This window comes from Trichomycterus rosablanca, chromosome 22 (assembly GCF_030014385.1).
Source record: "Trichomycterus rosablanca isolate fTriRos1 chromosome 22, fTriRos1.hap1, whole genome shotgun sequence".
In the NCBI taxonomy this organism is placed as follows: domain Eukaryota; kingdom Metazoa; phylum Chordata; class Actinopteri; order Siluriformes; family Trichomycteridae; genus Trichomycterus; species Trichomycterus rosablanca.
Genome location: NC_086009.1, coordinates 15,861,637 through 15,877,832, shown reverse-complemented (window position 1 = coordinate 15,877,832; position 16,196 = coordinate 15,861,637). Strand labels below are relative to the sequence as shown.

At 38.8% G+C, this 16,196-nt stretch overlaps 1 protein-coding gene across 1 annotated transcript; it reads right to left on the bottom strand.

The window, feature by feature from the left end:
* Positions 1–1,055: 1,055 nt before the first annotated feature.
* cdc42ep4a (CDC42 effector protein (Rho GTPase binding) 4a) lies at positions 1,056–14,703 on the bottom strand. The gene is made up of 2 exons (XM_062984738.1): positions 14,438–14,703; positions 1,056–3,892 (listed from the first exon to the last, which is right to left on the bottom strand). The coding sequence occupies exon 2, from the start codon at positions 3,748–3,750 to the stop codon at positions 2,719–2,721; it is 1,032 nt and encodes a 343-aa protein (XP_062840808.1). The 5' UTR covers positions 3,751–3,892; positions 14,438–14,703; the 3' UTR covers positions 1,056–2,718.
* Positions 14,704–16,196: the final 1,493 nt, after the last annotated feature.

Below are 16,196 nucleotides of genomic sequence, written 5' to 3'. Positions count from 1 at the left end.
ATGAACATACTTAGTCATACTGAATAAAAACCCTTTTAGTGTTACATTTGAAGTAAATTAAACCATAACTGATTAAAGTTCATGTTAATGCCATGGCCATGAACATTGGGGCTAAGGTCCTACAATCTAAAACATTACTGGCCTATAACCATCTAATAGGAACACTGCAGTATCCTAACATTATGCAAAGCTAGTAAATGGACTTCGTTTATTTATCATTTTAACATCAGTATACTGGCGAGGGCATTTTGAGTGTCTGAATATTGTAATCATGGCCTTGCCTCACACTAAATACTAAATAGACGTAGGGTCATGTTTACCACTGTTACATCATCGGCTGGACTAAAGACACCAGTTGTTGAAGTACAAAGCCATGCGGTTGCAGAATGTGGCCTAACAGTGTCCTGCTAAAACAAGCAAAAACATTTCTGAAATAAACATTCGTTAGATCACGATGTTGCATCAAAATGTGTCGGACAGACCACGTTTCCACTTTGCATCAGTCCATCCAGGAAGCTTAAACTGTGACAAACTGTGTTTGAGGGATTGACATGTGTTTATACATACATACATACATACACACACACTATAAATTTTGGATATGTCTTATGAATATTATGGACTGTAGATGTGTTGTGAAACTTTGCAAAAACTCGTGTGGATGATTAGTCTAACAGTTTAAGAGCAAATTGGCAAGTACATTGTTTTACACTTTAAATTCATAACCAGACAGAAAGTTGGGTTACACATGAGTCAAACAGTCACGGACAATTATGTTTGACTTTTATTTCCCCCTCCCCTAAACGTACGCATCTTTGTTGGAGGACATTGAAGCTCCCAGAGGAAACCCACACAGACACAGGAAGAACACACAAACTTCATGCAGAAAGGACCCAGACCACTTCACCTGGGAATTGAACCCAGGACCTTTTTGCTGTGAGGCGATCCACTGAGCCGCTCCATCCTTGCTTGTAAATGTCTGTATACATCACAAACTATCAGTAACTGTCTCAATGCCAACGTCTTAGTCCAAACATGACACATGACACACTGTCTTGTTGAAAACTTCCTTTTATTGAAAAATAGAGCTGTTATGTTGCTTTTTCAAAACAAGGCCGCCTAATCAAGACACAAGCTGTACAAAAGTAAGAAACACTAGTATAATAAACAGTGTTATTTATATAGGGAATCAGATTCTAACCAATCTCTGACCTTACACTTTTACAGCTTCACAGATGGTTATGCAAACATTGTGGAACTTCTGTGTTTTCAATTCTTTTGTGGTTTAAGATAATACAGTGAAGCTAAGCATTTTAGTTGATTAAGTATTAGGTTTAAGCCTGTAATTTAAATAGGTCACTTCAGGCAGAGCACTGGTAAAATCCCCTATTACATAATATTCAAACTGAGTCATTTACATTTGGCACTTTTATCTTTTCCGTTTACAGTTAATAAAAATCCTGTGACTAAACAAATCCTCCATAAGAATTTTGCACAACTTAGCAGCCTAAAAGTATATTATCAGACATTGTGTAGCAAAGAAGGGCTCGGGTACTCACCAGTGTAGTACATAATTTTTGTGACCAATTGAAAAATCTAAGTAGACGTTAGTGTACATGTTGCTTAATGGTGTCCGTCACCCAAGTGAAGTAAAGCCTACACAGAAGTCCTGCCTGATATACAAAAACAAAAACCTTTTTTTAGCAATAATGCTAGGTACAAAGACAAAACCACACACGTGGTTCAGGGACCAGTTTCATGATCAACATGATTGAGATCTATCAGTATTACTGCACTGCTTAAACTAGCAAGTTGCACAGCTAAACAGTTATCATCAGATGGGTAAGGAAGGAAGTGGTTAGATGAAAGCAGCACACAGGCAAACAGTATGCAAAATTCTTTTTTTAAACAGAAAAGCTCCAATCTGAAGCTTTGCAGCTGTCGACATAAGTAGCACAGAAATACCAACAAGGCTGTTTTATGTTCTGTTTTCCCTACTTTGCCTGTCACCGCACACATTCTGGTTTCTGTTTTTTTTTTTTTAAATCATTATAACAGGAAGATTTCCAATCTGCTTGTGTTTAACAAGACATGAGCTACTTGCTGTAAATACTGTGAGTCCTGTCCTAATCTCTGAAGAGGCCAAAGTTTAAACAGAGACGTTGCAGGTCCTGTTGGAATTTCCAGCATAAGCAGTATGCTTTTAGACTTTAAGCTAAGGAAGAGTGCTTACAGTGTAGTGAAAATGAACATTAGTCAGTACCCACAAGCCTACACACCTACATTCAATTAGGACCGTCAAGAGACAGAATAAAGGAAGGCAGGTGGTTTGAGAAAGCCATTAGATGTTATTTTCATCTTCACAATTCTCCTTATGATCATCCAAGTCCATCTATGTACCCTATGTATCCAAACAAAGACAGCTGCAGTACCTAGGCACTCGGTGTACCGTGTGGCAGACATTGTTAGGATTTGATGCCCCACTGCTTTCAAAGTGGTACGAGTCCCCTCCGCTAGGACAGAAGAATCAGAGCCATTGTGTCATTTAAATCCAATCTGTAGGGACAATGCAGCCAGTTATTGAAATCTAGTTTTGCTCTTTAGACTTAAAAGATTCAGAAGTAGTTATAAACTTTCAACTTTAATAATGCAATCTCTAGAGATCCGATTGCTTGGATGTCTTCAGTTCCCTTACAGCTTTCAAAAGACTTTTGAGTCTCACACACGGATCTCATCATCTTCATCCTCCAAGAAGGACGAGAAGGCTCCTTCCTCCCCTGGGTTGTAGCTGTAGTTGTTACTGTCCGTGTCTCCCTGATAAGGCTGGGAGAATGTTTTGTCCTCCAGGGCCTGGGATCCAGAGCTGGACATAGAGCAGCTGTCCGTGTCCTGCAGATGTTTGGGATGAGTTTTAGGAGTGCTCATGACCTCACTCTGCATTTCCAGGTCTACAGAACTGGGGGCACGAACAGGAGCTGCATGTTCCACGTCCAGATTGCTGTCCTGCTCATCTTCCTCCACATTCCCCAGCTCTGGCCTTATTCCCATCTCCACTTCCACTGCTTGGTTGATAAGAAGTGGAGAAGCCCGTCCTTCACTGTTTTTGCCCTCCTCAAAGCCAAGGTCATCATCTTCCTTCTCCATGACCCCCAGGATATCTCCGAGCATGGAGGGCCCCAGGTCTACATGGAAAGACATCACCGATTCAGCATGCTTCAACCTTCCTCCATTATACATCGGAGAGGGCCGCAAATCGGTCAGCTCTCCAAAAGACTTCTCATGAAGCTCCTGTTCAAGACTGTGGGCAGCTGCCCCATTCGAGGACTGTTGCTTTAAGGGACTGGAGGCTACACTTTTGAAGAGCCTGTCACCTCCGGTTTCTCTGCCGTTATCATTCAGGAAAGGCAGAGACAAAGCATTCTTTACAAATGTGGGTGATCCATTCGGGGGTAGCAGTGTGCTCTCCCTGTGGTCCACACGAGTAACAGACTGAGAACGCTTGCTGCTCCTGAAGGTTCTGGATAGAAGGCCAAGCTTAGGAGAGCGAGGATTGGAAGTAGCATCCTGTGGGGGCTCTCCAGAGCGAGTGCTAAGAAAGGAGGTGTCCCCAAAAGCATCACCACTCCTGCCCACATGCATGGTGTGACGAAAGTCACCCAGGGGAGCGCTGATCATCTCCGTGGTGAGGTCCATGCGGGAACGTCTTTTAGTCTGAGATGAGCTTGAAACGAGCTGCTTTAAGATGGGCATATTTCCAGTCTGTGTCCTTTAGTTTATCTTTCTTGTGTAATCAGATCAAAGGTGCAGAAACATACAGTTTTCTGTGAAACACGCCGTCAGCCTGTCTTAGTGCTGGCTGGGACCCTCAGTCTTTAGACGAGCTCTGTTCAACCTGTAAAATGAAACAAACAAAAACAAGAGCATAAGATTCAAAAGGAATGTACAAGGTATCCTGACTGTAACCACTAACTAAGTGCATTCCTGTGTCATTACACTGTGTATGTAATTGACAATCAGTGGTGGAGCAGTTCCAAGATGCCTTATCTGCAAAGGCAGCCTTGAAAAACATCTGAAGCTCCAAAACGGATTGTAACAACCCCTCAGTTCAAACATTTAACTCTGGCTGCAACATTTCCCAGAGTTTAGAGTTTAAATCCAGGGTTTGAGATGACTGAGGATTAAGTAAGTACCAAGATAAGATATTTAGAATATTGAAACAGAGCCATGATGTGAATGCAGCTGTTTTGGCCTTACAGCGTGGCCTTTTGCTTAGACCAAAGGTCTATATACAATTTCTCAATGTGAATGACAACTGTCAGGTGACATCTAAGTGAAAACTGACATCAGATTTTTAAATTTAATAGCAGTCAGGTATCTCATTATAACAATCTGATTTTTGTTGTGGTACAGTGGAGTAGCTTAGACCATTAGTTTCTAAAAGTGGGGTCTGGGGACCTCTGGGGGTCCATTACACGCTGATTGGGGGTCTGAAATGAGGCAGTAGACAAATGATATGGCACTAGACAGTACACGTCTTGTTAATGCTTGAGTGTAAAGTGATATTTCATTTCTAAATAGCCAGATTATCAACCTGAGAAATATCTAAAACTGCCTAACAGTGATTATTTGTCTAACTGTAGTAAAAAACAGATGTTCAGAATTTCATTTCTTTCAAAATACACTATTAATTTATTTTAAAATCTAAAGCTAATGCTATTTGTTAGTAAGTTAATAATAAAATAATAATAAAATATAATAATATTTATATTTGACTGGTGGATTTTATGTAATTACACACATAAGAGTTCTATTTGGAAGGTATAGCATCAGATACTGCACAGTGAAGTCAATAATGACAGTGATGGTGCTAATTGGCTTGTTTTTTCCATAACCTTGTCAATCTGACTATCGCCAAGCTATGATTGATGAAACCCTTGGTCTGGCCAGTAGCCGCATAAGGATGTTAAGACGGAAGAACGAGGGATGTATTTAGGATTTTGAAAACAAGTGCATCCGAAAACAGCCGAAAATCTAATGGAAGAAGAGGACGACCACTGAGCAAGCTTACAAGATGAGCCACTACACATTAAGGCCACAAGATACGTTACTTGGAGCATGTGATGAGGCACCCACATGACAACATTAAAGGCAGTGTTATGACAAGACTTGTGGAAGGACTCATGAGGAGCTGACCCATCTGCGCAGCCAACCACTGAAAGCGATGATTGCATAGTTGCATGACATGACACATTTAAAGCATTGCTATTGGTGTCATATTAAAAACTAGAAGAGTGTTATTTAGATAGTCCTGTATTATGAAACCACTGATAGAACTGTGGCCTTGGAGCACTATGCTGACAACTACAGTCTGGATGCTGTGAATATTTACAGTGCTTCAACTGTTGCCAGTTCATAAAAAGCCAGTTCTATAATCAATATTAATTTAGTCAGGAATCATTTTGACAATGGCATCACTGGGAGCTGTTAAGTAAAAAAAACAGCTGACAACCTCAGGTGTTTAAAACATCAATTCCACAAAAGCCACTCTCCGAGTGAGTGTGTAACAGGCCTGATGTGTAAAAGCATGCAGCTTGGTAAATTGCGATGTGAAACTCGTGTGTGACATGTGCAGGCGCCAGACACTTTAGCCAAAGAGTGTGTGAGTCAACCTTCATGGTGGCTTAACACAGTGTGGTCACATGACCTAAATTATGCAGTCATCTTGACGTGGCTTCCGACACTGTAAAAGACACTAATTTAAAAGAGACCCATTTAAAATCTACAAAGCAATATAACTTATTATCAAGAACAATAAAGAATAGCTTTAATATAAGTGTTTTATTCTATCAGGATGCTCCTGTATATAGGGGTCACCACAGCGGATCATTCTGGGTCGCATACCTAATTTGGCACAGTTTTTATGTCAGATGCCCTTTTTGACGCAAAGTGTACCTCCCAGTGACCAGACTGGCATGTGTGGATGATGGACTGGCTGATAGCACTGGTAAGATTCAAACCCTTGAGCTCAGCAGTAGCAGGCTTGCATATTTTATACCACTGCGCTACCCAAGCATCCACTTCACTGTGAATCACTCAGTGTTTATTGTTCCCCTTAGACATCAATACCCTTATAAAAAGGCAAATATACACAGTACACAAATAATACACAGTATTAAAAAAATAAATGTAATCCTAACATAATCGTAGGCTGATCAGCAGTCAAAACCAGTTTCCCAGGTCCAAATGATCATTAAAAATTCATTAAAAAAAACCCCAAAACAATAAAGCTGAATAAAGTTATGTGTAATGTTTCACCACAAAGCGCTGCAAGATTTCTCTTTGTGCCTTGCCCCGCCAGCACTTCCTGTACCTCCTGATGGGCTTACCTGTGTTTGTTGCCATGGAAGCAACTTACCACATGCAGACATATGTGCTTCCTGTGAGCACAATGTTTTTCTTTTATTCGCTTTAAGGCAACAGCAAACAGATGCTTACGCTCCTTAATCGTTAAAACTCTGAATTCATGTCTAGCCCTGTTCGTCAGGCTTTAGGGATATTACTGCACATATGCAGCATACACCCAATCACATTCAACTGCTGTGTGAACTAATTCATCAAGTAGCACCATAGTTCAATGGATCACGGGGGCTGCTTTTAAATGCACATAGAATTCATCTTGCATACAAATCAAACTAATTATTAATGTATAGTTATGTATAATAACTATTCAAATATAAAATGTTCTAGTATTCATCTGTGTAAGTTCATTTCAGCTTTGGCCAAAGAGCTTTAGGCTTCAGCCATGAAACAATAATAGGTTCATTTATTTTTATGACAGCTCAGAGCAGATGCTCTTGTATAGGCATATTTAATACAACCCCCAAAGAAAGCAGTTCAATATACAATTTTAATATAGGACAAAGGATTTAAATTGAACAAAGCAACAAAGCACAGCAACATTAATATGAATCACCTTAGTCAACAGACGGAAAAAGGTGAAAATATACATGGCTATTGTTTCCTCCGAAGTAATGCCCTCAAACCAACGACCCAACCAACAAAAAACAGCAGGTCATAATGAAAAATGTCAACCCCCCTGGAGTGCTCAACACCACAGGACCTAATGCTGAATGGAATTTCCCTCAGAATTGAAAAGCTGAAGCTCAGAATTGAGTTTTAGCTCCAAAGTGTGAAAACATGGACACCCTAATTATGGTTTGTTTTTATTTTGGTCTGTTCAATAGCTTTACACGGTACATGTTATGAATGGAACCAACTGCTGTCCCTGTATGTTAAGAAATACATGCAATAAAGCTGATACTACTACTGTTAATGCACTAGCCTACTACTGATGAGATCTCAGCTGTGCTATTGACCAGCAGGGCGCCTATGCAGACGTGTCAACATCTGTAAAAGAGAGGTTAATGGTCGAGCACGGATTCTTCATCCCTGCTGCAATTAGGGCCTCTTTTGGCTGGACATGGATGGCAGTTTTTATTTCTAAATTAGTATTTGGAATTCAGATAACTAGATTCTAGTACAGCCATTACGTTGGGTGTGTACAAACAAAGAACGTGGTATGCAGGCTCCAAATCTTAACTCTTAAACAGAACATGTTTTGTTTTGAGACCTCTGTCTGTCTGCTATTAGGTCTGTAACAATTATTATAAGTTTGTCCTAAGGCTAAGGGACCCCTGGTAAAATTGCATGTTTAGTTAAATTTTTTAAACATGAAAATAACAGATCCTCTACAGGGAACAAACTTAAAATGGAACTGGTGGTAGGGATCATCTGAGGTTATCTCAATTATTTGGAATGACCAAGGTTAACCTTTGGATTGATGTGTTTACTTTGGATGAAAATGTTTTTAATGTGTACTTCGCTCTCCAGTTGCTTGTTATGAACAATTTCTAATTGTTTCCTCGTACAACGCGGGGGCACAATTGTAATAGCAAAGTCTTTGCTAAAAGCACACAATGACCTGTCAGCAGATTTATCATTTTTTAAATTGGCAATCAGGTTGTGTTTAATGCTGTAAATAATGGAAGAGGATTGGTGAACTCGTGCTGCTGCTCTATGTCCACAAGGATACAAGTATTTCAAAGTATGTAAATGTTAAAAGGTCAGTGAAATATTCTTCACCAAGGCCTGAATTTCAGCAGGGAAGTGTGGGTATCATGCATATGTTCTGTGAACATTGCAGGGTGTATAAATGTAATGCAGGAAATTTCCACACAACTGCACTATCGCATATTCCATCAGACGATGGTTAAACTACTGACTGACTGACTGACAATTCATAGCATCCCATCAAAATATAAAACATATCAAGTTTCATATCAACAACTCTTAATGATTTACTGATTTAAAAAACCCTGAAAACTAAAACAGCTTGGGAGAATTAGCTTAACATAGCAAATGTGGCAGTAATTCAGAAAGGTAAGATTAACATATACAATATTAGAAAGCATTCAGAATGTAGAAATTAAACAAAAACAGTAGCTCAGTTCAACTCGGTAAACTAAACACACTAATAAAAATAATTTGTATCTTAAAGCTCCTTCTGTCAAGATTAGTAAAGTTCTACAATTGTACTGGGACATGATGCAAAATATTCACATCATTTTGTACAAACAAGTTACACACACTGATCCACAGGGGTTTTACTACTACTGATGCATAACAGCTTCTGTTCATAATTTTAATGCATACCATTTGTGTTAGATGTGTAGCTTATACAGCTGGAAACAGAACTAGTGCAAGTGCAATGAGGGTGATTTTGTTGTTTGAGAGAGATCAATAGCTCTGCTCTCAGAATCTCATATCAAGTGTCAGGTGTTGGAAATGAATTTAAATGACCTTTAACCAGGATTAGTTTGTTTGCTTATTTGGATTTTAACGTCATGTTTTACACTCTTTGGTTACATTCATGACAGACACACGGTAGTTACTCGTTACACAAGGTTCATCACTTCTCAAGGTTATATCAAACACAGTCATGGACAATTTTGTATCTCCAATTCACCTCACTTGCATGTCTTTGGACTGTGGGAGGAAACCGGAGCACCCGGGGGAAACCCACGCAGACACGGGAAGAACATGCAAACTCCACACAGAAAGGACCCGTACAGCCCCACCTGGGGATCGAACCCAGGACCTTCTTGCTGTGAGGCGACAGTGAACCAGGATTAGTAATCATATAGAAGTTTTTGTTGTTCATTGGTGTTGTTTACAATAGACTAACTGATTAAAAACATACTAAATAACCCAGTTATTGGGCTAAAATCCAGTTGTCCAGGTTAGAATTCTTAAAGGCATTTATGGCTTAAACCTAATAAATTAAAGTACATCGTTTACTTGACCACTTACATCATTTGCTAACTATGTTTATCTAATAATGACCACATTATTATTGTGCCTGTAAACACACTTAACTCGAAGTGTTATGCCATCATCCATTAGAGTTTATTACAGGAATAACTAATAGCCAGATTAGATGAGGGCCATTCCAGAGCACATTTTATAGCTGCTTCATCACGCTGGGGCAAATGGGGCTTATTTATAGCCGTGTGTGAAAATAAGCGGAGTTTTGGAGCATGAGAATACAGCGTGGGAAACTACAGGCCTCTGATATTGCCAGTGACTTTCCAAACAGCCTCTTGCAATATTCAAGTCAGCAGCAGCACAGGTCAGGGGGAGGCAGCTGGCTTTCCTCTGTATGGGCCACTTGCAGACTAAACACATCACCCTCCTTTCATCCATCTATTTTAGCATCCACATCCTGAAGCACCCTATACATACTAACCTCTGACCCCTGTGCATCTTTAATAGGCTTAGTGACTCACATTCACAAATATACAGAGCCTCAGCTGGGAAAGGCTCCAACTTAAGCAAGCTTTTCGTGAATAGCTGCACATCATTAAGAACATCAGGCTTTGTGAAAACATGATGCCGTGACAGAATAAAACTGTCCCGGTTTGGTGTTTAACAGTGCGATTCTACTGATGTCATGTTGAGTAGGATTTTGTTGAAAGTCCCATTCCAAAACTATTCATTTGCTTGACCACTTAAGGGCAGTTTAATAATTGTAATGGCCTGAGGACCATCTCATGTTTAAATTAACAACATAGTCAGCAGTATGACAAGTGACAACAGTCAAGAAAAATGTAATATAACTTTCTATTAATTTCATCTTAATCATGTGCCAAATGATGAACATGTTTTTGTGTTTGCACTATAAACTGGTAAACGATTTACCATAATCACAGTCAATCATACAACAACCTCTCGTGTTGATGTGACTGACTGACAGCAGGAAATATGCTAGCGTTTGTAAAATCAACAGCCTAGGGAGTCACAGTCACTTGTATGCAAAGCAAAGAAGTAGTACTACGCATGCAAGCTAGAAATCTACCCACCTTTACAATTACATAGCAATGGTGCGCGCTATATTCCTCACCATGAATCAATGGAACAGACTGAGGTCTCAGCTGGAAATAAGCGTCTTTCCGAATCCATTATGAGCCACTGCCCTTGATGGAAGGTTATATGACCACAGGGCAGTTTGTGAAATCTCAATAATGGCTTGCTCAATGTTACTCAATGCTGGTTTGACTAGAGCAGTTTTGCAAATGTTAACTTTAGACCATAATGGATCTCTTGCTAACAAAATTTAAAACCTTAATGTATAATAAACGTATTATATTTAAAAAGTGATTTTAGAAAAGAATAGCTAATTCGACAAATAAATATGTTTAAAATCAAAGCTTTATTATTTTTTATTCATCTAAACATCAAACTGAGCAAGAAAACTCACCCAGATGTTTGTGACCTGTAATATTGACTTTATTGTTTAACAGGTCATTGTTTGTGTGGCTTTTGAACTGTAAAAGAGGCCGTTACGGGGTTTGAATAGATAAACGTTATCTCACAGGGCTTTAAGGCCACTCATTAGAGATAAGGTAGGAGATCTGAACTTCAGCAGTGCATTGTGGATTTGTTGCCTCACCCCACACCTGGAGTGGAGTGAAGACAGACACCTCCGAGGTCAGTGTCAATAGCCCTCAACACAAAAGCCCAAGAGGTCTGTACACCTGGGATATCCCACACCTCCGGTAAAGTAGCTTTAAGCTAATGAAGTTATAGAAAATGCTAATGTCACTCACTGTAAGAAGATTGTAGATGTAGCACTAATATTTCAGGAAACTTTGAAAAAATCTGTACTGTGTTATGTCAATGCCAGACACCTCTACGGCATGCATAAACTGCACACAATGTACTCAACAACTCTTGAATCCAATTTGATGGATGTTCATGTCTAACATGGAGGTTTTGACATCCACTTTCCTTGTAGTGGATGTACCAATGCACACTAAACAATAATCTAAATATTTTTACTTGAATATCAACAGATGAACATGGATTAGGTTCAGATTGTGTGTGCCAGGTCAGCTATGTCATTACAGGTCAAGGTAACATATGTGTGTTTTTGTGTGAAAGGAGATTGACACATTTAGTGATTGTTTCCAAAGCCAAGTGACCTGTACTGTACCCGAGTGCTCCTCTGGATCAGAGACCAAGTGTACCAAGGCAGTCTTTAAAGGTGGAGCAAAAAAACAGTGCAGACCAAATGCAAATGGCTCAGGATGGCCACTGTAGTGAGACAATACAATCACCACATTTAAAAGCCAACTGCAAATAGATGTAAAACAACAGACAAGGCAACAGAAAAATTAAACACCACAAAAACTGTAATGGCTCAGGCCCCGCAATGATTTGATAGCCTGTCCAGGGTATGCACCCAGTGCTTCCTAGTTAAACCGGTCCGACCACAACTCTCAGCAATATGTGCTAGCATTTTAAACATGCGGGTAATGAATGAAGGTCATTCAGCACTAGGCCTGAGGCTAACCAAGCTTTAAAAAAACTGAGGCCTTTTGGTTAAGTTTACAATAAACTTCCTGACAACACGTCAAACGTGTAAAACTAGTTTGTTAACAATAACAATTCAAATGAATTTCTCAAAGGACCAGTAAATAAGCAATGACCGGCAACACCCACACTGCTGCCCAGGTCATGGACAAGGTCTTTACACAGAGGGAAGAAGAACTGCTGTACCAAGCAAAAAAATTCAGAGCATGTAACTTGCTCTCTTAGCTTAGTAAATGATGTTGCTTTATAGTATTTATGCTCCAAAACCCAAAGAGTGCACTTAACATTAAAGATTACTGTCCATAGAGAATTGATCAAATCTGAAAATACACAGTAGAAAGAAGCAAGTGCATAAAAAGTATCATACATGGAATACACTTTTATCACAGGGAGTACAAACAGGAAGAGCAGGGAGTATATAAACTAGCAGCACTTTCATCTTTATGAAAATCTGTTCTCCCTGCCCTTCCTGAATGCACAGTCCTATAAACACGTTGTGTGTGTGTGTGTGTGTGTGTGTGTGTGTGTGTGTGTGTGTAACCACTAATACAGAGTAAACAAACTCACACAAACAGCTTCATAGCCGTAAGCGATAAAGAAGCACTCTTAACCCTGCATTTATGCCTGTAGTATAATTATGTTAAAACAAAAAAAAGATTTAAAAAAAGCATTCCATTTTTAGTAAACAGGAGCTCAAACGTGTACCACAAAATCAATTTCATGTGAAGCGTAATTACCGCTGTACCACCAAAGCGCCCAATTCTCATGCTTATTAAAAAATACATTTATACACATTCACAAATGTATTACTACTACATTACTATTGCAGTGCACTATTGCACACATGTTAGAATACACTAATCCATCTGGCTGTACATGTTCACATGGGGACCTCTGCTAGAGGACTATACATTATCAATGTTGGTTATTACAATCCGGTAAAAACATGACCTTGTGGTACCCTGTTAATGATTTACACTACCACTACTGAACCTCTGGACCATAAAACCCAGCACAGTCGATTGAAAGCATTTGCTAAATAAGAAAAACAAATTAGAGATGCGTACTTCATACATAAGTATCCCATTGTAAAAATATTAATATTGTTTGTATTTCATTTTCAACAACCTAATGGCCGGGTCAGGATCATGGCTGGCTCTGACCCCAGCTTCCAAACAAGCTGGGATATGTGAAGAAATAATTTCATTGTACTGTACATCTGTATATGTATAAATGACAAATAAAGATGTTCTATTCTATTCTATTCTATTCTATAAGATATGAATACCCCGGACTTGATGCCAAGCCATGGCAGGGATACGTTATTGTGTTTATTGTCACCTAATTAGGCCATTTTAGTATCACAATATAATATCTGCCAAACCACACACTGCTGGGCTTTCCCTTAAAAACAGGTTCCTCAACATCAGGCTGTGTTTTGTACTTGGTAGCACTGAAAGGGTGCAAAACATCTGTTTAATGATTGTGTGTTGAAACTGTACATTTAGAAATAAATGTGAAGAATAAATTGTTTAATTTAATAAAGCTCAGGTATACGGACACTTGTTCCACTACCCGTTAAGTTGCCATCTTGCCCGCCTGAAATTGTTATAGGCTCTAGACTGGTTTCTGTGTTTTTAAGTAATGTTTTTCTACTCCCACCTAAAAGAAAAGAAGGTTTGTGATGTTTTATCTGTCTACATAAATCAGTATGAACTGTAATATTAATTCTATACTATAATCACTGAACACAAATGCAAACAATACTACTATAAATCTTCTACATAGTAGACAAGCATATTTAGCAAAGTATTTAGAGTGTAAATCAAGACTAACTTTAAAGCATGCTAAAAAAACCAAGGTACTACATGATGTGGGTGGTAAATGGCTTAATAACAGGAATGGAAAGGATTCAAGTTCAAGAAGGTCTGAAGTGAAAGAAGGTTGTAAAGAAAGAATGCTCCTACATTAGGAGCACGTTTTATACTAGGTTTTATCTCCTTTATGTAAAAAAATTAAGTCTATCAGGGTATGTGTTATGTTATTATGCTAAGCATTAATATAAATCTCTTAATATAATAAAGGTGAAGTGTGTTTATTGTGTGGGGGAAACTGGTCCTACGATGAAATGAGGGAGGATAGAGAACAATGACAAGACACCTAGAGGCCGTCCATGTATTGATGGATAAATAATAAACGCATAAATAGGGAATAAATTAAAATAAAAGAAGGAAACAAGTGTTGTGTGTTGACAGAGCTGATAAAGAACCGTTAAACTTCAGGGGTTTTTGTTTGTTTGTTGTTTGTTTTTAACAGAGAGTAAACGACGGTTGGTCAGTAATTAATATTCAACGGTTTTAACCGAAGTTTAAGGACAACAAGGAGGTTTACTAATAATTAGTCAAAGTCTAAATAGTTTAATAAAGTAAAAAGATACTAAAAGAACCGTATATTTTGTTATTTTATGTGACAACAGCATTAATAATGAATTTAAATTGTAACGTACCGTTTACAAGAGTGTCGCGAGCAGCCACCGGTGTGCGCGTGCATCCCACTGACGGTAACCAGCTTCTCCGTTCAATATCCTCCTCACACCCTCATTACTCCTCTCTCTGTTTAATTTAATAACACTTGTAAAATATATCCCGCTTAATTTCGTCGACCTAAAAAAAATAAAGTCCACACACACCGACAAAGCCGCATCCTTCCTGCTGTAGAGCGAGAGAAGCACTGTGTTCATACACACAACAGCTCCTGCACTTCAACCTTTCTTTCAGGGAGTGCACCTCTACTGCGCATGCGCTTAAAGGCACAGCGTAGAAAATAGCCCCGCTGAAAGAGAAACGTCAACTGTTTGTATAATTGTTCTTTTTCTGTGACTGAACGAAAAAAAGTCTTAATAAATTTGTGTTACTTGATACGTTTATTGTGGGTTTATTAAAATATGTTGGGTAAAGGTTATTCATGCAGTCTCTTAAATCACAGTGGTGGCCAAAAGTGTAAGACTGCTAGTAAACATGCTTTTTTTATTTATTTAAAACACTGTTTTTTATTACAAACCATTTAATTCTGCATAGAAATTTCAGTAAAACGTATACTCATTTAAAACATACATTCTTAGTATTTAGAAGCCCTAAAAAAAAGTAGGCACATTTGTGAAATGGACCATGTCATTGTCAATCTAAGCAAGCTTTATGATGTTTTAACTGTTCCCACATAAATAGGGCTAGTCTGACTATGCTGAAAGAAATGTATTATGTTCTGGACAGTAATACAAGTTGCAAGCTCCTGGAGCAAGAAGGTCCTGGGTTCGATTTCCAGGTGGGGCGGTCCGGGTCCTTTCTGTGTGGAGTTTGCATGTTCTCCCCGTGTCTGCATGGGTTTCCTCCGGGTGCTCCGGTTTCCTCCCACAGTCCAAAGACATGCAAGTGAGGTGAATTGGAGATACTAAATTGCCCATGACTGTGTTCAATATAACCTTGTGAATTGATTAATATTGTGTAACGAATAACTACCGCTTCGGTCATGAATGTAACCAAAGTAAAACATGACGTTAAAATCCTAATAAACAAACAAACAAGCTGCTGGAACACAGGTCACAATGTCTACAGTCAAGTGAGCTTTACATCAGTGAATATCTACAGTAAATGAAAGCGTCCTCCACTTCTACTTTCACTTCAAGTCAAAAGTCAATAAAGCTTAGAAGTACTCATTCAGAAGTGCTTACTTTTTGCACAGTAGCCCCATTCATTCATTTTCACCTAACATTTCATCTCGAACAGGGTCAAGTTGGGTCAGGCACCACGTGAACACCTGGCGGTACCCTGAGGACACTTGAGTGGCAATTCCCAATCAACTCCAAAATGAACATAATAAGTGTCTATATAAAATGGTATGATGCAATACCATTATAAAATAATTACATTTTTACTGTAATTGGCAAACCTGTAAAGACAAAGAAAGCAACTGTGATTAAATTTTAATGAATTTCTAATGAATTTTATGAATTTAATAACTAAAATGCAATATACTGTCAATTAAAGTTGAATACATATTGGAATACCGAATCCACCCAAGTTCCTACTTTTTGTGTATTCTCATGATAAATGATCTGTAACAAAAGCCTGTTATGGAAGTGATTTGCACATTCGCTTAGGGCATTACAGATAATGTGTCCTCTTGCAAGGCACAGCCTTTGGCACTGCTACCTAAGCTAAATGGAATGTCTAAACACTTAGACTCTTATTCATCATAAAGAATGATTA